The sequence below is a fragment of the Camelus bactrianus genome, chromosome 4 (genome assembly GCF_048773025.1).
Source record: "Camelus bactrianus isolate YW-2024 breed Bactrian camel chromosome 4, ASM4877302v1, whole genome shotgun sequence".
Classification (NCBI taxonomy): domain Eukaryota; kingdom Metazoa; phylum Chordata; class Mammalia; order Artiodactyla; family Camelidae; genus Camelus; species Camelus bactrianus.
The window spans coordinates 57,257,104-57,279,216 of record NC_133542.1 but is presented as its reverse complement, the minus strand read 5'-3'; the positions used below and the strand labels follow the sequence as shown (position 1 = coordinate 57,279,216).

General features: G+C 40.0%; 1 protein-coding gene across 1 annotated transcript in view; it reads left to right on the top strand.

The window, feature by feature from the left end:
- Positions 1 to 22,113, top strand: part of SVEP1 (sushi, von Willebrand factor type A, EGF and pentraxin domain containing 1) — a 157,267-nt gene that overhangs the window by 115,502 nt on the left and 19,652 nt on the right. The window contains exons 33-40 of the mRNA XM_074361981.1: positions 534 to 710; positions 917 to 1,001; positions 1,642 to 1,833; positions 2,841 to 3,008; positions 8,388 to 9,060; positions 10,731 to 13,510; positions 15,394 to 15,619; positions 18,945 to 19,100. Coding sequence (XP_074218082.1) covers positions 534 to 710; positions 917 to 1,001; positions 1,642 to 1,833; positions 2,841 to 3,008; positions 8,388 to 9,060; positions 10,731 to 13,510; positions 15,394 to 15,619; positions 18,945 to 19,100 — 4,457 coding nt within the window. The remainder of the gene's footprint in view (positions 1 to 533; positions 711 to 916; positions 1,002 to 1,641; positions 1,834 to 2,840; positions 3,009 to 8,387; positions 9,061 to 10,730; positions 13,511 to 15,393; positions 15,620 to 18,944; positions 19,101 to 22,113) is intronic.

The following is a 22,113-nucleotide window of genomic DNA, read 5'->3' as shown; positions in this document are numbered from 1 at the left end:
CTCTAGCCCCAAACCTCCCTTTAACTTACTGTCCTTCCTAGAAGTGGTGACTGACTCGAAATTTGCACATGGGAGGGGCTTAGGATCTGTAGGCTGTTTGGAAGGGGAGGCTGGGAACTTCCCCTAAATGTGCTTTGGTCCAGCCTTTACATCAGCTTGAGAGAAAGTCAGTTGCTCTTAAAAAGTGGGCATGAGTTTGGGAGAAGGAGGAGGAGCTAAAGCCCTTCTGAGCCCTGCCCTGGCACCACTTCTGCTTATCCATAAACAGCTCCCTTTTCAGCCTGATAAATTTTATTTTTCCTTAGTCATTTCTGTTTTAAAATACTGTTTTTAAAATGTCAATTAAGTCTGTCTTCTGGTCTAATTATCTAATGTGTCCATGGACTTCATGCCTTTTCCTTCAAAAGCTTTTTCTTTTTTCCAAGATTTAACTGGTACCTTAACTGTAGTGGAATTCTTTTGCTCCAAGGCTTTGCATAGCTGTGTGAAAGTCACCTCTTGCCCCACAAAAAAAACCATTTCTCTCTTTCAAGAACCTATAAAATGTAAGGCTCCAGGAAATCCAGAAAACGGCTACTCTTCTGGGGAGATTTATACAGTGGGTGCCCAAGTCACATTCTCATGTGAAGAAGGACACCAGCTGGTGGGAGTAACCACAGTCACCTGTTTGGAGTCTGGAGAATGGAGTCATCAGATTCCACATTGTGAAGGTTTGTTTAGTAAAGTGTTGGGCAATCCTAGAAATTCAAGGTGGAGAAGTGCCAAGTGTTATGTTGTATCAATAGTCTGCATTTGAAGCCCAACATGAGGCTTGTATTTAAACAGGACAGAAAGCCTAGAGCTGCCTTGGGGGTTTTAGAGGTTTTTGCACACACTCGCTAAGAAAAGCAATGCCTTTTGGTTTTCCTCCTTTAAGCCGTTTCTTGTGGTGTACCAGCTGTCCCTGAAAATGGCGGCGTTGATGGATCAGCATTTACCTACGGCAGTAAAGTCATCTATAGGTGAGTGCCTAAGCTTAACACTGCCTTGTAGCAGCTGTGGATGACATGTGGGCAGTGATCCAATACTGGAAGAAAAGACAGAGTCATCCCAGAAGATGTCTTTGAATTAATATGGAATTAATTGAATTACATGTTTGGGTTTGGATCCAAAGCTTTTTATAACCAAAAATATTCATTAGTTTGCAGGACCTCTTTCCATGGCATCCTAGGGACTTATTCTACAAAGGACCACTCTCAAACCAAGAATCTTTCTGTTTGGGAGGGGAAGGTCATAGCTCAGTGGTAGAGTGTGTGCCTAGCATGCATGACGTTCTGGATTCAGTCCCCAGTACATCCATTTTTTTAAAAAGGGGGGGAAAAAAGGATTTTGTTTGCAGCTACTAACCCATGACATGAACCGGAGGCAAGCAAATCCTTAAAGCTATCCTTCTGCTGACCACCCAGCAGGGTCCCTGTGGGGAAGGTGTGTACTATTCAACGTGGAAAAAGATTTTTTTTCAGAGCATTATTTCCGTAGGGAAAAAAAAATGTACTCTAGCAACATGTGTAAATTCTCAATCTTTTGGGAGGTTTGAGCACAGAGAAAATTATGCAAAAATAAAACAAATTGTGTTCTGTCATTTTCTTTTACCTTCTTTAGGTGCAATAAAGGATATGCCCTGGAGGGCGATGAAGAGTCATCTTGTCTCGCCAGCGGTTCCTGGAGTCACTCTCCTCCTGTGTGTGAGCTGGTCAAGTGTTCCCGCCCCGAAGACATAAATAATGGGAAATACACTTTGAGCGGGCTTACCTACCTTTCTACTGCATCCTATTCTTGTGAGAGTGGATACAGGTAAAGCCCTAGGCACCAGCCAAGCTTCCAGCAGCACCCTGTTACTTGTTATTTATGCAGTAGATTGCGCTTGCATGTGACTGGCTGGCTTGAAATACAAGTTTCTAAATGTAAGAAATAGCCTCCAATGCGTCTGCCTCGTGAGGCTCAGCCTGTGGTAAATACCCAGGGGAATACTCCGTCTGACTTTGACTCTGGGGGCTCTAGTTCAGTGCTGTGAGCATTCAGGCGTTAAACATGAAAGCAGAAAGTGTGTGAGGCGTAACACAACACCTGATAAAATGCTCTAGGGTGGATTCTTTCGGTAAGCAAAACATTGCATAGGATGTTGTAAAAATCATGTCATGATAAGGGCCTAATTCTCTCATACTGTTAAGAGATTAGTTTGATTAATGGTGAGTGTGTGTGTGTGTTCAAGCAGAAGGGACACTAGAAAGACACAGGCTATGATCAAAAGCTTGGCCAACAGGGTCTGAAGTGAAACAGATCAGGTAAACTGAAAATGCGGTGAGTTGTGAAGGTGGATACGCCATGCCACAAGGATGTGAGGCTTTTCAATTCAAAGGGAGACCAGAGGTCGGAGTGATGAGCAGCACTGTTCAGATGCCCAGGCTCGTGGCAAGGACCTTTGCCCTTTGACCTCAGTTTCCCTGACTTCCTGGGTACCGGTCTCCCTTATCGCTGGATCTTAACCAGCCTATTAACCCTCTTCATCCAAGTAATCTGCTAATCACAAGGTTTGGAATGCCCACCAATGAGCATGTTAAGCCATTCTATTTTGCACCCTAGTCACTGACTGTTAACATTGTTTTAGCTGACCCATAGTTTCAAATAAATCTATAGCCAGCTCGGATTTCCCTGGTTTTTATAGAAAGCAATAAAATAGGAAGAAACTTTAAGTATTAAAATTCCTTGTGTCCCCTATTCTCTCCTCAATCCTTCCTGGTTCATCTCCAAAGCAGTAAATAAATAGCCAATGAAAGCAGTGGTACCCTTCTTTCCCGTAGCTTGCAAGGCCCTTCTGTCATTGAATGCTCAGCCTCAGGCAGCTGGGACAGAGCGCCACCTACCTGCCGTCTGGTCCTCTGTGGGGAGCCGCCGGCCATCAAAGACGCCATCATTACCGGGAGTAACTTCACCTTTGGGAACACTGTCACTTACACTTGCAAAGAAGGGTAAGTAAACCCTGTGAAGGAAGGGAACACTGGGAGACGATGCTTCCGATGGCAGGTGGGCTCCGCTGAATGATACATTAAATTTCCTGGCAGCCAGAGCCAGAGAGAGCTTCACACTCTTGTTGTCCAACAGCAAACAGGGAGCATATTCCCCTGTGGAAACAATGTTTTCCTGGAATTAGAGTCATTTATCCAATTAGAGCTTGAATATCGGGCATTGGGCAACGCAGTGGAAAATATCTTTATACTTTAATTAAAGATGCAGAAAGCCCATTTAAATAGGCATTTGTGTATTCATCCTCTGTAAAACCGAAGACTTCGTCACAACATAAAGATGTCACGTCTGCATGAAAAAAAGATCATGAAGTTTAGATTTTTACATGTTTAATGATCTCATTTAATTCAGAGACGAAATTTGAAAAACCAGGAAGCAGACTACAAAGTGCTTTCACACTCGTCTCATTGTATCCTCTACAAGGGGGAGGGTTAGGGTCTCAGGCAGACAGTGAAGAATTGAGGGGTGAGTAAAGTCCAGATCGTCTAGCTGGCATTTCTTTGCTCATTTTTTCCCCATGCTTCCTCAATAAATGTCCTCACCAGTAATGATTTATAGCTTTCACACTCCAGATTTACCGCAGTTGCTTTTCACACAGTTGGAACGAGTGACAGCAGAGAGGTTGCTGTTTCTAGATTTGTATCTCAGCTGTGTCATTCACCTGCTGTGTGACCTGTGGGAAACAGTATAACCTCTCTGTGCTTCTATAAATTTATTAATGGTTCATACACTTTATGGGCATCGTGAGGAATAAAATGATATAATGCATGGACTAGCCAGAAAATAATAGCTCAACAAACTTTGCCATTATTATGATGTTTGGACAGACAAGAGGACACAGTTTCTTTAACAGGAAAGTTGAAGTTCATTTCACCCAGATAGACCATCCCACTAATACAGAACTGCCAGCAGGTGGCGACAATATTTTCCTGCAAAAGACCATTGAGAGAAATAGTTGCATGATCAGAAATCCAAAATCTTAACACCTTCTTAAGTGAAAAAAGAAATCTGTAATATTAAAATCTCAGTGCAGGAATTAGTTTTTGGTGACCCTATCTCTCCCCTGTGGATAGACTCATTTAAAAATTGCTTCCTAACGAACTATGTAGTACTATTTAAATTAGTTATTTAAATGTTTGTGAAATCTTATCAAATATGAGTGTTCCAAATAACAACCAACTTCTGGGTCTTTTTCTGATTAAAAAATAATGTATTGCCACATATAAAACTAGAAAGTAAAAATATATATTTTTTTAATTGCCCAAAGATAAGTGTTGGTGATATTTTACTATACCTCCTGCTAGAATGTTATGTTTGCATATACTTTTAAATATTAAAGATCATACTCTTATTTTTTAAAAATCTCCATTTTTCTTCTTTTCTTTACAAATCATTCTCTTAAATCATAAGAAGAGTTCTGTGTCTGCCTAGTGTTAAGTCTGTGTATTATACAAAAAGGATTTATTAAAAGAAGCAATAAAGACAATCATGAAAATCACAACAAATTCCTGTGTAAGTAGAGAGTTTTACATTTTTCAAAGGACTTTGCCATGAATTAAGTCATGTGCTCCCTTCTACAATGAGGAAGGTGTAGGCTTTAGCAGAAGAAATATTATTCCCACTTTATAGTTAAAACACGGCCCAGAGTTAGGCCACAGTATTTGTACAGATCCCTTCTGCTCTAAGCAAGTACACACTCTGTGGGAGCTCTGTTCTCACTGAAAAGATGGGAACCAAATCTGCCCACCTGAATCAGACAGCTGTTAAAGGGTATGAAGCCATTTTTATAGAAGTGCTTTATATGTGCACACAGTACTATATAAATATGGCTTTGTTAATATTTTCTATTTCGTCATTATGGTTATGTAAAGTGATGTCATTTAATAATGTATGGGGAAACGATCTTAAATATTTAATCAAATTAATAGAAAGTACACGTAGTCACAGATCACTCCCACCCATGTTTTTTTCCTAAAAGAAAAATATCAATAGCCATTAGGAGATAGTTTTGTTTTCCTGAAAGTAAAACTTTTGGTGAAGGAAGAACATTTTTGCCCCCTTACCAACACTCACTCCTCTTTAGTGTGTTTTGAGGGGTGGCTGGACTGGAGACCTTCTGTCTTACTCTTTTTTTTCTGGGCAGATGTCTAATGAAACATTTAAATACACAAGAAAGCACAAAAATAATTAAGTAATCTCCAGTTTCTAGAAATGCAGTCACCCTTTTAAGGATGTCACCATTGACTCATTCACCTCCTTCAGTGAAACTCCATCGTCTTTCACATTGGCTGCCACTAAGCCAGGTTTCCCTTTGTGCAGTTTTTCTTTATTATCTATGAACAGAACCTCCTTTTTTATCTTTGTTAAAGATTACCTTGTAAGATTAGAACCATTGAAGTGGCCTCTAAAAACCCTTATCCTTCACCCTTCAGTTATGTGTTGCTTACAACCTGATGGATGTACGGGTTAAGGACAGAGTTTTGTGGCATTCACAAGATACGAGACGCCCAACTAGCTTGCTTCTGTTAACCAGTACCCTTTGGGTCATCCAGTTAATGAACCACTTAAATATATTTCTGTTCCAGCGACATTTTGTCTGCTAAAATCTCTGAGTGTCCTTATCAAAGTAACCGTCAAAAACCATTCCCAGTTAATCTGGGCCTGCTACATCTTCACCTGTGAGCCATCACAACCTCACAAACACACAAGATCCCAGTGACCACCTTTTTACCAGGTGTTTGTTCTAACCGTGTGTAAATCCCCAGAATTCTCCAGCTGTATCACAATCCCATTTCTTTGCTCATGTTACTTTTCTGCCTTGATTCCTTTTCCACTTCTCTCATGACTCCCCTCCTAAGCTATTTCATCTGGGACACAGATGCGTAAGCAAATAAACGCACTGGCATTGCCTTGTGCACTCTGGAAGGGACTCTAGCGTGTAGCATGGCCAAATTGTCCAGTGAAGGGCTGAATCTTGATTGAGAGTCATTAAGAATAGCCAAGCTCTTAGGTCAAAGAAGAAGATAGTGCACGTTCTAAGAAATGATGAGTAGTATCGAAAATGCATTCTTTAAATTCATTTATTCAAAATACACTTATTCAGTGGTCATCTTCCATTCCACTAGTCAAGAGCTTTTTGCTGTGATCTTCCATTAGGGAGAGAGAGTTGGTGGAGATTTTCCAGCAGATCAGGGGTCAGAGGCCTAAATAAGAGCTGCCAAATTACAAAACACAGTTTTTGTGTCCTCAAGAGCCTTGGAGGAATAGGGAGGTTTCTGGAAGCAGAAGGATCTGCCCCAAAGCAGCTAGTCCCATGACGTAAAGGAGGCATTTTATCGATGGCACAGTGGACCCTAATAAATCAGAGATGGCTCACGTGATGTCTGTAAACTTTCAGCCAATGAAATGTGGCAGCAACATCAAGGGACCCGTGAAAATAATGATGCGTGGTTCAGCGTGTGCAAAGGATGCAAACTGTGCTATAAAAATATAAAACATCAAGAGCCTTTACACTTGGAACTTCCATCTAGAGCACCTTGTGTACGGGATGGTAGAACCCGGGTGCTCAGATCTGGGGTGATGGATTTTTTTAATAATATAATTATGCTTTTAACATACTGTTTTTGTATACCTTCCCGGATCATTTAAGAGAGAAGCCATTTAAAAATTTATTAGGTTTGGAGTGGGGAGGGTGTAATTCAAGTGGTAGAGTGCATGCCTAGCATGTCTGAGGTCCTCCATTCAATCCCAGTACCTCCACTGAAAAACCAAATAAATAAATAAACCTAATTACCTACCCCCTGCCAAAAAAAAAAGGAAAAAAGAAAAAATTTTTTAAATAATAAATTGATTTCAGGTAAATTTCATAATAAACATTAAAAAAAATTTATTCGGTTCGGATTCTTATACAAAGAACCGAGCTTGCCCACAGCAGGGAATGGCAGCAGGATCCCACTGGAGACTGAGCTCAGCTATTAGGGACAACTGAACATTCGCTTCGACCACTTCCGTCCACAGCATGCTATATGACCGGAGGTAGGGTGGACACACACATCTCTGATGGTGCTCTGTCGTGTTTTCCTTGATCTCTCTGTTTCCTGTTGATTCCACAAATCTTGGCAGCAAAGGGGAAAGAATTCCAACCTTTCTGCAGTCGCTGATTCTTTATAAAACAGAAAGGGACCTCAGGAGAGATGCTCGCTGTAACTGATGGCTGAGGAATCTTTGCTGAAGGGTGGTCAGATAATTTGCACTAGTGACACTGCCTACAGTTTCCACAGGACAGCCACCAACTGTGATCTAACCTACCTCATTATAAAAAGAGAGAAAGAGAGAGTGACATCATGGGAAAGATAGAAGTATTGGAGTCTCGTAAACCAAATTTAGATCCTCAGCAAATTTCTTAGCCTGTCTGAACCACCATTCACTCATCTGTAAAATGAAGAAATTAGTATTTCTACACAGGGTTAAAGTGGTGCCAAATTTTAGTCCTCTTACCCTTCATTAATATCAAAACGATGGATTAATGGAGTGTTAGACGTTCCTCTAGAACTCCCTGAACTCCTCCTCTTCAGCGAGAAAGTGAGAATGAAAATAAGAATGACTCAAATGTAATTATTCTAATATGCATACCCTAGTATTTTACTCCCCATTGTGAGAGCACCTGAGAATAACTGTAAGATTTTTGTAAGTCATCAGTATCATCATATATAGAGAAATACCTGTGCATAAAGAGAGACAGAGTTATTAAGCAAAATTTATTCGTGCTGGTTGAATAGCAGAGCCACATACAGACACAGCATTTAACGATCACCATATGGTTAAGGGTTTAGGAAGCATTGGAGACTGAAACTACCGCTGCTTTAAAGCTCATTGATTCTAAGTGGGTAACTGAGTCATATGCAGGCCACGGATGGTTCATCCATGGGCTTTTGTTTCAGACTAGTAATAAGATCAAGCAGCTGAAACCATCTGTAGATCGATGAGGTTCCAACTTGGAGGTGAGTCAAATAGGACCATAGCTTACTCCTTTTTTTTTTTTTTTTTTAAAGAAGAATGTAACAATTTTTAGAGTTTCTTAAATAGCAAAAGTCTTAACTCCACTTCCCTCTCTGAACAAGCCCTAGTATTAATATCAAGATGTGTATCTTCAGTGAAGGTTGTTTAATCAAAAGCTCGATATTCAAACAGTAAATGTTGTTTTAAAGAATGAAAGTAAAGTCATTGTTAGAAAGATTTTTAAAAAATGGAAACAAGAGTAAGATGCAAACACCTTTGCTCAAGTATTAGGCTTAGGTTTTGTTCCTTTCTCCCCAATCTCGTAGCTACACCCTTGCTGGTCCAGACACCATTGAGTGCTTGGCCGACGGCAGGTGGAGCGGAAGTAACCAGCAGTGTCTGGCTGTCTCCTGTGACGAGCCCCCCAGCGTGGAGCACGCCTCCCCGGAGACTGCCCATCGGTTATTTGGAGATATTGCATTCTACTATTGCTCAGATGGTTACAGCCTGGCAGACAACTCCCAGCTCCTCTGCAATGCCCAGGGCAAGTGGGTGCCCCCAGAAGGTCAGGCCATGCCCCGTTGTATCGCTCATTTCTGTGAAAAACCCCCCGCCGTTTCCTATAGCATCTTGGAATCCGTGAGCAAAGCGAAATTTGCTGCCGGCTCAGTTGTGAGCTTCAAATGCATGGAAGGTTTCGTACTGAACACCTCAGCCAAGATTGAATGTCTGAGGGGTGGGCAGTGGAACCCTTCCCCCATGTCCATCCAGTGCATCCCCGTGCGCTGTGGCGAGCCACCGAGCATCACGAACGGCTACGCGATTGGATCAAACTACAGCTTTGGAGCCATGGTGGCTTACAGCTGCCACAGGGGCTTCTACATCAAAGGGGAAAAGAAAAGCGCCTGCGAAGCCACAGGACAGTGGAGTAGCCCCATGCCCACCTGCCACCCTGTGTCTTGCAATGACCCACCTAAGATTGACAATGGTTTTCTGGAGGTAAGCGACCGATGAGCAGGTGTCCGTGGCGTTCATCACTTACAGGGCCAGCCCATTGTGGCTTATTCAGAAAAGCAGGCACAGTGAACACCTTGATTGTTGAATAGCAGAAGTGGCTACATCTGTAGGTAGTAAATGTTGGAGAGAATTTGATAGAGATTATGAATCCTTTTAATCAATAGCTTTCTACTTTCTGCTAGCATGTAGGCACTTGAAACACTTTGTAGCAATATCTTAACTATGAAATTAGATTAACCCATTTTAACAAAATACTGTTTTGCTTTATAGAAGTCATTCCAAGTTGGATGTAGCTTTATTTTAAATAGAAATCAAGGTCTGAATGGAGCCTAGAGAAATCTGTTGTCATGTCTAATTTTTAGACAAAAGATGGGGTAAACCATCCACTCACTAGAAGGCGGTTTTTGCAGTTTTCTTTTAGTGAACATAAAGGTAATTTCGTCAGGACAGAGAGTTCTATCAGCTCTGCTGATGCCCTCCTTTCTCATTCAGATGTGTCTTCTCATTAAGTCTATCAAGAAAACAGCAGCAAGAATCTGTTGCCTCAAATCAAGGACCATTTTAAAGAGACAGTATTCTAATTAAACACTTTTTTTCAACCCACACATACATGGTGCCTTTTCTCCTTTATATTTTAAAACAGCAGTAAAAGCCTTTTATTTAAGATTTTTGCTCCGATGTAGCTTTCCATTGGAAGAGACTGTGTAGTATATGCAGGGAGGCTTTTTTCATTTCTTCATTTATCAAATATTTCTGGAGTTCCTACTAGGTGCCAGGTAAGCATGGGAGATCTCTGATTTAATGACACAGATTAGGTCTGTGATGGCATGGTGTTTCCGTACATGTGAGGTACCCAAGAAATAAGTAAATAAACAAAGCAAATAATTATGTCCAAATACCAAGAAATTTACTGTAGCAGGAAAGCTAGATTTTTACCATTATCACTAACAAAAGAACCATTGTAATCTTTTTAAAGTAACTAACTCATCTTTGTACTGCCTAAAAACGACCCATTCTTATATTATACACTTACATATTTGCATGTGGTCATGAATATAAAATTCATTGTTTAAAAGATAACATATTGCTTTTTATTTCCCATCCTTATGTGATAGCAGCAACCTTGTTAAAGTATGTTAAGAATGAACACTAAACTCTAATAGTACTCCTCGGCCCATATCCATGGAAAATCTTTTATTTCCTTTTTTTTTTAATCTTCTAACAGCAGAAACAAAATTGTATGTGTGTGTGTATTTCCTTTGCTGTGATTCAAACAACAAATTTTAGCATTGCTTTGGTCAGTGAGATTTTTTTAATTTACCAAGTCATTTATAATTTTTGGTATTTCTCCATTAATTCATCAATCAGTTTAGAGACTATCTTTTACTTACTATGGGCTTACCACTGTGGCAAACATTTCTGCCGTTGGAAGTACATAATTTGATCTACTGTCCTTTTCATTTATTTAAAAAAATAGAGTAGCCCTTTTAGCAAAAACTAGAAGTCCTCGTTTGCTTAGGTCTTAGTTGATTAATTATATCATAGGCATTTTAGTTTAGTTCTTTTTCTTTTTTACTAGGATTCGTTGTCTTTTGTTAGTTATATCATCTGATCTACAAATTGTCCTTAATTGTTTTCTCCCTATTATCCAGCACACAACTGGCAGGACCTTTGAGAGCCAAGTGAGATACCGGTGTAACCCAGGCTATAAGTCAGTTGGAAGTCCTGTATTTGTCTGCCAAGCCAATCGCCACTGGCACAGTGAATCCCCTCTGTCGTGCGTCCCTCTCAACTGTGGAAAACCTCCCCCAATCCAGAATGGCTACATGAAAGGAGAAAACTTTGAAGTAGGGTCCAAGGTTCAGTTTTTCTGTAATGAGGGTTACGAGCTTATTGGCGACAACTCTTGGACATGCCTGAAATCTGGCAAATGGAATAAGAAGCCAAACCAAAAGTGTGTGCCCACGAAGTGCCCAGAGCCACCCCTCTTGGAGAACCAACTCGTATTGAAGGAGTTGACCACCGAGGTAGGGGTGGTGACATTTTCCTGTAAAGAAGGGCATGCCCTCCAGGGCCCCTCTGTCCTGAAGTGCTTGCCATCCCAGCAGTGGAATGATTCTTTTCCTGTTTGTAAGATGGTTCTTTGCCTCCCACCTCCCCTAATTTCCTTCGGTGTCCCTGCTCCTTCTTCTGCTCTTCATTTTGGAAGTACCGTCAAGTATGCTTGTGTGGATGGATTTTTCTTGAGAGGAGATCCTACCACCTTCTGCCAAGCGGATGGTACTTGGAGCTCTCCACTGCCAGAATGTGTCCCAGTGGAATGCCCCCAACCTGAGGAAATCCTCAATGGCATCATTGATGTGCAAGGTCTTGCCTATCTCAGCACAGCTCTCTATACCTGCAAGCCAGGCTTTGAGTTAGTGGGAAATACCACCACTCTTTGTGGAGAAAATGGCCACTGGCTTGGAAGAAAACCAACCTGTAAACCCATTGAGTGCCCAAAGCCCAGGGAGATTCTGAATGGCAAATTCTCTTACACAAACCTGTACTACGGGCAAACCGTTACCTACTCTTGTGATCGAGGCTTCAGGCTTGCGGGTCCCAAAGCCTTGACTTGCTTAGAGACTGGTGACTGGGATGTGGATGTCCCATCTTGCAATGCCATCCACTGTGATCCCCCACAACCCATTGAAAACGGTTTCGTAGAAGGCGCAGATTACAGCTTTGGCGCCATGATCATCTACAGCTGCTTCCCTGGGTTCCAGGTGGCTGGTCATGCCATGCAGACCTGTGAGGAGTCGGGGTGGTCGAGCTCCATCCCAACCTGTGTACCCATAGACTGTGGTCTCCCTCCTCACATTGATTTTGGAGACTGTACTAAGGTCAGAGATGGCCAGGGATATTTCAGCCCAGAGGAAGACATGATGGAAGTTCCATATCTGACTCCTCACCCTCCTCCTCATCTGGGAGCAGTGGCAAAAACAAAGGGACCTCCTGCTGCACATTCAGCCAAATTTCTATACAACACCATGGTTTCATACACCTGTAACCCAGGATATGAACTTTTGGGGAACCCTACCCTGATCTGCCAGGAAGATGGCACTTGGAACGGCAGTGCGCCATCCTGCATTTCAATTGAATGTGACCTGCCTGTTGCTCCTGAAAACGGCCTTTTGCATTTTACAGAGACTACCATGGGCAGTGCTGTGCAATACAGCTGCAAACCTGGACACACTCTGGTGGGCGCTGACATAAGACTTTGTCTACAGAACAGAGAGTGGAGTGACACGTCCCCACACTGTGAGGCTGTGTCATGCCCCAAACCAGACCCCATTATGAATGGCTCCATCAAAGGAAGCAACTACACGTACCTGAGCGTGTTGTCCTATGAGTGTAATCCTGGGTATGTGCTGAACGGCACTGAGAGGAGAACTTGCCAAGAAAATAGAAGTTGGGATGGGAAGGAGCCACTCTGTGTTCCTGTGGACTGTGGTTCACCTCCGGTTTCAGCCAATGGCCAGGTTAAAGGAGATGAGTATACGTTCCAAAAAGAGGTTAAGTACACTTGCAACGTAGGGTTCTTACTGGAGGGAGCCAGCAGTCGTGTTTGTCTTGCTGATGGACATTGGAGTGGAGCCACTCCCACCTGTGTGCCTGTGAGATGTGCCCCCCTGCCGCAGGTGGCAAATGGGGTGATGGATGGCCTGGACTATGGCTTTGGGAAGGAGGTGGTGTTCTACTGTCAGGAGGGCTATGTGTTGCATGGTGCCCCCAAACTCACCTGTCAGGCTGATGGTAACTGGAATACCCAGGTACCTCTCTGTAAACCAATCAACTGTGGCCCTTCTGAAGATCTCGCCCATGGCTTCCCTAATGGTTTTTCCTTTTATCATGGGGGGCATATACAGTATCAGTGCTTTCCCGGTTATAAGCTCCATGGAAGTCCTTCAAGAAGGTGTCTCTCCAATGGTTCCTGGAGTGGCAGTCCACCTTCCTGCCTGCCTTGTAAGTGTTCCACACCAGAAGTTCAAAATGGAGCTGTCAATGGGACAGAGTTTGGTTGTGGAAAGGCAGCCCGGGTTCAGTGCTTCAAAGGCTTCAAGCTCCTGGGACTTCCTGAAATCACCTGCGAAGCCAATGGCCAATGGAGCTCTGGCTTCCCACGCTGCGAACACGCTTCCTGTGGTTCTCCGCCAACGATACCAAATGCATTCGTCAGTGAGAGTGACTCTTTGGAGGAGAATGGGATAACTTACAACTGCAGGCCTGGGTATGTCATACAGGGCAGTTCAGATCTGCTTTGTACAGAGAAAGGGACGTGGAGCCAGCCTTATCCGGTCTGTGCGCCCGTGTCCTGCGGACCCCCACCACCTGTCTCCAATGCAGTGGCAACCGGAGAGGCACACACCTATGAAAGTCAAGTGAAACTCAGGTAAGACCATGGCTCAGGGTCTCCCAGGGGCCGATCCAAAACTGGGCTAATTGGGAAGAAAACACCATCTCTGGACTGCCCTCCAAAAACTGCAGCTCTTAACATTTGGCTTTGTTCTGCCATAACTGTATAGAAGTTCAATTGGTTTTACATTTTCCGATTGTAGTTTCTAATATCATTATCATAATTATCATGTTCTGTTGAGCTTCATGAAGCAGCAAGATCCTCTAGCTAGCTTTGATAGCTCTTAAATCACAGGCTCTTTTTTAAACATTATGCAGATAAATTTCTTCGGTATCACCTTATGATTATATTCATATATGCAGATATTGGGGAAATAAGGCAAAAGCTGAAGAATTGAGGTCAAAAAGCACAGACTTTCATTGATCGATATAAATAGGGAGATACTGTTAAGGGCACTTCCAATCTGTGCTGTCTGAACAAACTAAGCATTTAATGCACAAATAGTGATTTTTTTTTTGCTGGAAAGCTCCCTATCTAGGATGTAGTATTAAAAAAAGATGAGATAACATGGAATGAGTTTGCAAATTAGATTTTTATTGGAATGAATGCCTGCAGTGTGCAAATATGTCTCAACTCTTTAAATCAACTTAGATTTTATTGACATCTCTGAAGGAATTATGGATTATCTGTCACATATTGGCTTCTTAGCTTTTATTAGTAACGCAGGACTTTTTTTTTTAAGCTTGTCTGTTGTAGATATTTTAGTCCTACCTTCATTTTGTCTTAATTACAGTAAGAAGTAGAGCCAGGGGGAGGATTGTCAATGATATGAAAGCTAAAGAATAGTGGATTATTGCACCAAGAAGAAAAGCAAAAAATGATTCCTTGCTTTTGAAATGCATTTCCGATTTTCCGTTTGGATGCTGGTGTGTCAGATATCTTGAGAAATCACAGTATCACCCCCTTCCCAAGGCTCCCCTTTTTGTTATTCCTCGTGGGTTGATTAATCGTCAGATCTTCGCTGATTAGTTGAGCTCATTCCAACTTTGCAAAACCTGTGACTCCTACCTGGCCTGGTAATGTGTGCAATTTTTAAAAACATATCCACCCGATAAACGTTAATTAATTAAATGGTGTAATTAACAAATCAGCATAGCATAGCAGTAAAGCGTGGACTCTAGAGCCAGATTCCCTTCGTAGGCATCTTCCAGGGGAAGCTACCTCATCTCTCTGGTGTCAGTTTCATCATCTGCAAAATGGGAATAAGGATAATAATCACACCTATTCATAGGGTTGGTGTGAGAATTAAATGAGTGACTATTTGTAGAGCAATTAGAATGGTGACTGGAATTTAATAAGTGCCCTGTAAACATTTGCTGAAGGAATAAAGGCAAGTTTTAAAAATCATAGAGGGTTTTGAGCCAGACTGACTGGAGTTTGAACCCAATACCACTATTACATGATGTCTACTTAAACAGGATTAAAGGAAGTTCCCTGTGTAAAGGACTTAGAACAGTGCTTGGTACAAAGTAGATTCCAAATAAATACTGTGTTATATTCTTACTAGTACCTGAGTCTGGTTTGGACTTTGCCTCGAATTTCTTGAACTGTTGGATATTTTCAGAATAAAAATAGGTTTAATAATGATATGATCCACAGCAAAGGTAAATCATGTCAACAACATTTAAAACGGCCTTAGACTTGGCTAATTCTTAATGTGGATAAATAGGGGTTGACCTGGTTATCATTGTTACATTGGTGTTTTTACATGGCAATTCCATCCCCCTGGCACTTAAATCAGTTTTAATATATCACATAAAATGTCTGCTAAGCTTTGTAACAGCTTCTTAAATCCAAGGATAAGTCACCAACTGTACTGCACTCCCTTTAAAGAGCTCATTTTTGCTCTTCCATTGCAGGTGTCTGGAAGGCTATGTGATGGATACAGATACGGATACATTCACCTGTCAGAAAGATGGCCGTTGGTTCCCTGAGACAATCTCCTGCAGTCCCAAAAAATGTCCTCTACCAGCAAACGTAACACGTATCCTTGTTCATGGGGATGATTTCAGTATGAATAAACAAGTTTCTGTGTCATGTGCAGAAGGGTATACCTATGAGGGAGTTAACATATCAACGTGTCAGGTAAGATTCTCCCTCTTAATTAGAACATTCAAGTGTAACTCCTTTGTATATATTATACTATATGTGTGTGTGTGTGTGTAGATATGTAAGTGTATATTTTACTATATGAGTGTTTGGATGTATATGTAAGTGTATGTTATACCATATATGTATATGTAGACATATATATATACATATGTGTGTGTATATATACGTGTATGTATATATGTATATATATGTTGGGATAGATACCTATGTAGATATGGACATTTCCACATAAGCAGTATCTTGCTGTCCTGAAAAGAGAAAAATGCTCAACTTTCCAATCATGTCAAAGAATTTGAGAAGTTTTCTGGTAGAAATATGATAAAATATATCTTTCTTTCCAGTATTCTCATTTGTAAAAATTAGAAAGTGCCAAGGGTAGGTGAAAGGCGTCAAAGGTAGATAAAATGTTCACATCTATAATAAGCTACTCATGACAAATTAACCATGTGTATGGTCTACACATAGTCTTATGTGTAGAAATGAATGCTGATTGTTACCAGGTGTATTTCCAGTTTTAGTAAGAAGAGCAGAGGTAGCAGAAACATAAATTGGAGTCGAATCCTTACTACCTGTGTGACTTTAAGAAAGTTTACTTAAAATTTCTGAGCTTCAGTTTCCTTAATTGAAAAAAAGAATGTATATAATAATGCTGTCTTGTCTGGTTGGTGTGAGAAACTAGCGAGACAATGGGGGAAAGCGCCGAAGTCGGCGCCGTGGACATAAGACCTCCCTAGCCCATCGCCTTCTCCTGGATTCCATAAGATGCACCAGAGAGAGAAAAACAAAATGCGTTAGTGATACGCTCTTCTTGTGCTGGAGTTGGGGGTAGGGGGATTTGAAAGGGAACGAATGCTGCGTGGTACAGGAACGACTTTTAAACATTCCTTTGAGCTCCATCTCAGATATTTATAAACTCTGTGACTTCATGTTCCTCCACCTTGTTTTCTTTATTTGTAAATCTGAAATTTGAAAGGATTAAATTATTTAATGTGTGTAAAGCATCTAGTACCTGCCTGGCATATAGTAGGGACACAATAACTAGTCCATTCTCCTCCAAATTTTCCATTTATGAATCGTGTGTGCTCAGTGACTGGTTGCCACCAAGACAGAAAGCACGGACATCACAGGGAGCAAGTCAAATAGCTGTCAGATTCCCGTGCTGTCAGAATTAGCAGCGTTACAGATGATCCCTTTTAGATTTTTTTTTTTTGAGTTTCCCTTCAACTTCATTTTTTCTATTTTTTAATTTTTTTATAGAGTTATAGTCAGTTTACAATGTTGTGTCAGTTTCTAACATACAGCACAATTTTTCAGTCATACATGAGTACACGTTATTGATGTTCATGTTCTTTTTCACTGTGAGCTACTACAAGATCTTGTATATATTTCCCTGTGCTATATATACAGTATAAACTTGTCTATCTATTCTATATATACCTGTCAGAGCCTTTTTAGAGTTAGAGCTGACGCAGTTTGAGGGGCAGCTTCCTCAAAGGCCCCGAGCAGTCTGAACCAAGCAGAGTCCCACCATACTGCAGGGAACCAACTTGACATTCTCCCAGACCATCTCCAGTTGGGTGTATGGACAACTGGGTGGTCCTTCACCTGCCCAGCAGGACCCTGACATTCCGGAAACTATGAATCAATAATTCATTTTTGACAACCCTCATTACTTCACTCAGCTGAGTTTTAGTTTAATTTTTCAGTCTGAAAAGTTGAATACACCCTAAGTGTTTAAATGCATAAATTATGTAAACCTATGATCCATGTCTATAAATATTTTATTGTAATACAACAAAATTATTCTGCAGTTCATAGAACAAATAAGCAGATGAGAAGATAAATAGGAATTTTGAAAAATGAATAGCAAAGGAGGTCCAGTCCCCATTCTGAAATTAAGACATATTACAAAACTGACTATACTTCAATTTAAAGAAAAGACATATTACAGAATTACAAAGCTCCTATCAATGTAATATTAGTGTAAAATTCAGTAGAAGGGGAAATGAATGGAATGGAAGAAGTGACAGATAAGTAGATCTTGCTGAGGTCCTACTGTACAGCACAGGGAACTACATTCACTATATTGTAGTAACCTATAATGAAAAAGTATTTATTTATGTTTATGTATAACTGAATCACTATACTGTACACCAGAAACTAACACAACATTATAAACCAACTCTACTTCGAAAATAAATAAACAACACATACACACACACACACACACACACACACACACACACACAAAGTAGATCTTGATAAAGAAAGCATCACAAGTCAATGAAGAAAGGAGTCATTAATAAACAAGTCACTCTGTTACAATGAGGTAACCCCTACAGGAGAAATTAAAATATGCCAATATCAAAAGAAAACAATGCTATGTAGCTTTTAAAAGTTAATAGTAAGCCCAGAATAACTTATGCAAAAGTATATTTATTGAAGCAGTATTTGTAGTATTGAAAAATTAGGTACAATGTAATTTTCTGACATTAGAAGAATGTTTAATTATGAGGCAAACATATATATATATATAATTATTTCTGGCTCATCTGTAGAATAAAGGGTTTAGCCTCAAGTCCTGTTTTAGATTACTTTCCAACTCATATGTTATTTTCCCAAAGAAAACAGAAAAGTATTAGAAAGAGAATAACAATCTTCAAGGGGAACATCTGTGCATGCCTCACTATACCCAAAGAGAAGATTGGGAACATGTTAATTCTGACTCTGGTGATGGGGAAATAAAGGGCGCGTGTGTGTGTGTGTGTAGTTTTTTTTTTTTTTTAAACTATGTGACTTGCTCATAATATATAATAGAATGTTTTCAAGTATTCATGTTGGAATGGAGAAAAGGAAGCCATCTTCCCTTAAACTTTGAGTGGTCTGCCTGAAATTTGCTGTTTCTGATCAACTTTAGATTAAAATGTAGAATGATGTAAAATACAAGGGTGTACTAGTGTAAGTCAGGGAATATTTGTATCAACCATCCAGTCCATGCACCATAATGAAAACACACTGCTTGGTGTTCTTCATTTTTTAAAGGATTCTATTGGGAGGAAAATGCTTGTTTTAATGAGTTTAAGAAATGCCTAGGTCGTTTAGTGATGACTGTTAAGGCCCTCTAATAGTTCGTTGTATTTTTTAAGGCCAAAGGTAACAAGTAGCCAACGTAGGACCGAAGTCTAGGTCCTTTGACGATCATCTTGGGGATTATTCTGTTCTGGAACCAATGCTTGCAGACTTCTCGGGCCATTCGCATGCACTAACGCCTGAATTTCACCTATAACGTGCTCTTTAGCTTGATGGTACCTGGGAGCCACCATTGTCTGATGAATCCTGCAGTCCAGTTTCTTGTGGGAAACCTGAAAGTCCGGAACATGGATTTGTGTCTGGCACTGAATACAGCTTTGAAAGCACGATTGTTTATCACTGTGAACCTGGCTATGAATTAGAGGTAAGCGAACGAATTGTTTAACTAGAGTTAATTTGTTTTTTCCAGTCTTCTTAGGAAGATTTTTAGTATGACACCATTTTGTTTCACTGATTTCAGTCCTAAAAGATATTTTTGTAATTTGTTGCCTGATAGCATCACACTTTCTAAGGAATGTTTAAAGTGACTTAGAATTTTAAAACGCAAAACAAGTCTTGGAAAATCGAAGCCATGAAAAAAGAGGGTATTTGCATACCAGCCACAGGACTGATACTGTTAATTTAGTTGGTCATTTAAGCCTGTGTTCTGGCCTCTTGTTAATCGTACTTCGGGACAAGGAAGTCCATTTCTCACCAAGGGGAGGCAACCACAGAGATTTAGGTACGCAGAGCTAGGATTTCCTCAATCAGTGGGCTTAAATACCTTGGCAGATTTTTGATTGAGATGCCCAGTTCCCACATGGCAGATGTGGCTTGAAAAATCCTCAGAGCAGTTCTCACCAAACATCATGTTTGATCTCAAGACCATGTTTGGTTTGTAATATTAACATCCCCTCTGCAGCACCTAGGTCTCCCTGTTTACTTTAAAGGAAATGCTGCAGTCAGTTTTGCAAAAAGCATGATCATATCATCAAACTTGACACTTCAAAGGCCTGTTTTATATTATATGATGTTGTCATTTGGTTTTTCAAGAAAATTCTTTCCTGTTTTTGCTGTTACAATGTATTACACATAGGTTCTGCAAAAGTAGGCATTGCCAGTGATTTGTTAAATGTGTATTGCATGTTCCATTATTTTCTTACTGATGGTAGAATCAGAGAATTTTCATAAGACAGGCTCATGAAAGTTGGAACTAGGCTTATATGGGTCTTGTTTTATTTCTTCAAGAGATGTTTCTTAAGGATAAAAAGATGTTAATATAAATGGTTGATTACAACTGGAGAGTTTTTCTGTTTTTGAAACAGTTGCTCTTCATGTGGGAGAAGTAATCTTGTAATTTGTTAAAAGAAAGTTGGTGCTTGCAAGCAAATTCATTATTTTGAAAACAGACAAGGGAAGTGGGGAGAAGTGTTTTTTCAATGCTAGTGATGACTAGATAACCAAGTAACAGATGAAGGGGAGTTTCTGGTCAATAAAGGATAGAATTTAAATCTCAACATTTGCGATTCTTATGAATTAATTAGGTTATCACCATCATGGCTACTGATGGCAGAAAAAAAATAGAGGCACCAGACATTGTAACACCTCTGGATGGAAAAATACACTATTATGAAAAAGTCTTGCCCAAAAAAGAAAAGTTAAATTTGAATCTTTTGTATTTTTAACAAGTTCTCCAGAGGCCAAAGGTCAATGGCTGGGAATGTGGCTAAGGACAGGGACTTATCCCAGCGGACCTCCACTACAGGCTCTCTGCTGTTGATGGATGCAAGACGTCAGGGAACTGACCGAACCTCTCTGAGCCTCAGTTTCATCCTGTCTGTAGTAGAAATGCGATCACTACCTTGGCAAAGATGCTGCGAGGAGTTAAAAGAAAGAAAGTAGCGAGCACCACCTTTTAAGTATTGTCTGAATTCAATATAGGGGAGTTATTATTATCACTCTTAGTATTCATATTATTAACCAAAATCAGACAAAGCAATTCGGACAACTAATGTAAATCATGTTAAATTTTTCTATGTAAATAAGTTACCATTTTTATTTAAGGTAAACAACTATCTTGAGCCATCTAAATTTCAAAATTTTTAGTACACGTGCAACCTTATTGAAGTAAAAATTGCTCCAGGCAAGTGAGGAATAAATCAAGATAAAGAACTCAAAAACAGGATGGTTGTGTTCTAAAATCCCTGCGAGGGAGCAATAATAAAGTGGTTCCTCTGATTCTAAAACTTAATATACACTTAAAGGTTGATTCAGCAGATATGTCAAAAAGAGTAACAATGCTAATCTGGATCTAAAACTCCATCTTAATTCATCAAAAACAAGATATGTAAAGGGACAGAGAGAGAAAACGAAAGAACAAAGAAAAATATGATAAAATTTGCAGCTTACCAAGGAGGGAGCCAACAGATAGTGTTTGATTTTTTTTTAATCGCAATAGTTACAGAAAATAGATTTGAGCTTTTGTGGGAACAAACATTGACATAGTGGGAACAGAATATTTACTATTCAAATTATTAGAGGAAGGAGAATAGCGAAAAAATATTAGTGGGAAAAATGGTACGTTAGTGACTAAAATTAACTACTTGAGTGTAGTCCATTCTGGAAGTACCCAAATAGTTAGGGAGCTGGCTTCAGTGGCTTGTCATCTACTTCCTCAAAATAAATTTTAAAAATTCACGAATTAGAATAGTATATTTTCCTGTGCATATAGAAGTATATAAACACAGAAAAAGTACAGCAAATGTTAATAACAGTGATTATCTCTGGAGGAAGGATTCTAGAAAACTTTGTTTTTCTTTCATACTTTCCAACCTTTCTATAATCAACACATACTACTTTTTCAATGAGAAGAAAATAATGAACATATATTATTTTTAAACCTTTTTTGTTTGTTTGTTTTTTGCTTTATTATGTTTTTGAGTGCGGGAGGTAGTTAGGTTTATGTATTTATTTTTTTAATGGAGGTACTGGAGATTGAGCCCAGGACCTTGTGCATGCTAAGCACGTGCTCCACCACTGAGCTAAACCCTCCCCCCTCCCCCATGAATATATATTAAAAGAAGCATTTAATTTTATTGGTTCAATTATTTTCTTGAAAAGTCGGGATGGTATCCTTCCATCAAAGTCAATGGAATTTTTACAGGTAGAGATTTATCAGTAATTAAACTGATAGACAGCTCAAAGGAAATACATTTGAATAGAAGATGAAGGGTGAAAGATACATCAGTCAATCTGAGATAAAAACCAACGTAGAGGGGTAACTCCTTTCCAGACATCTTGCTAATTTACAACACAGCTTCAAGACGATATGATATCCAAAGGGCTCTGAGGATTGAAAAATCGTGAGACAAAATCCATGTCCTGAGGTTCATATACTT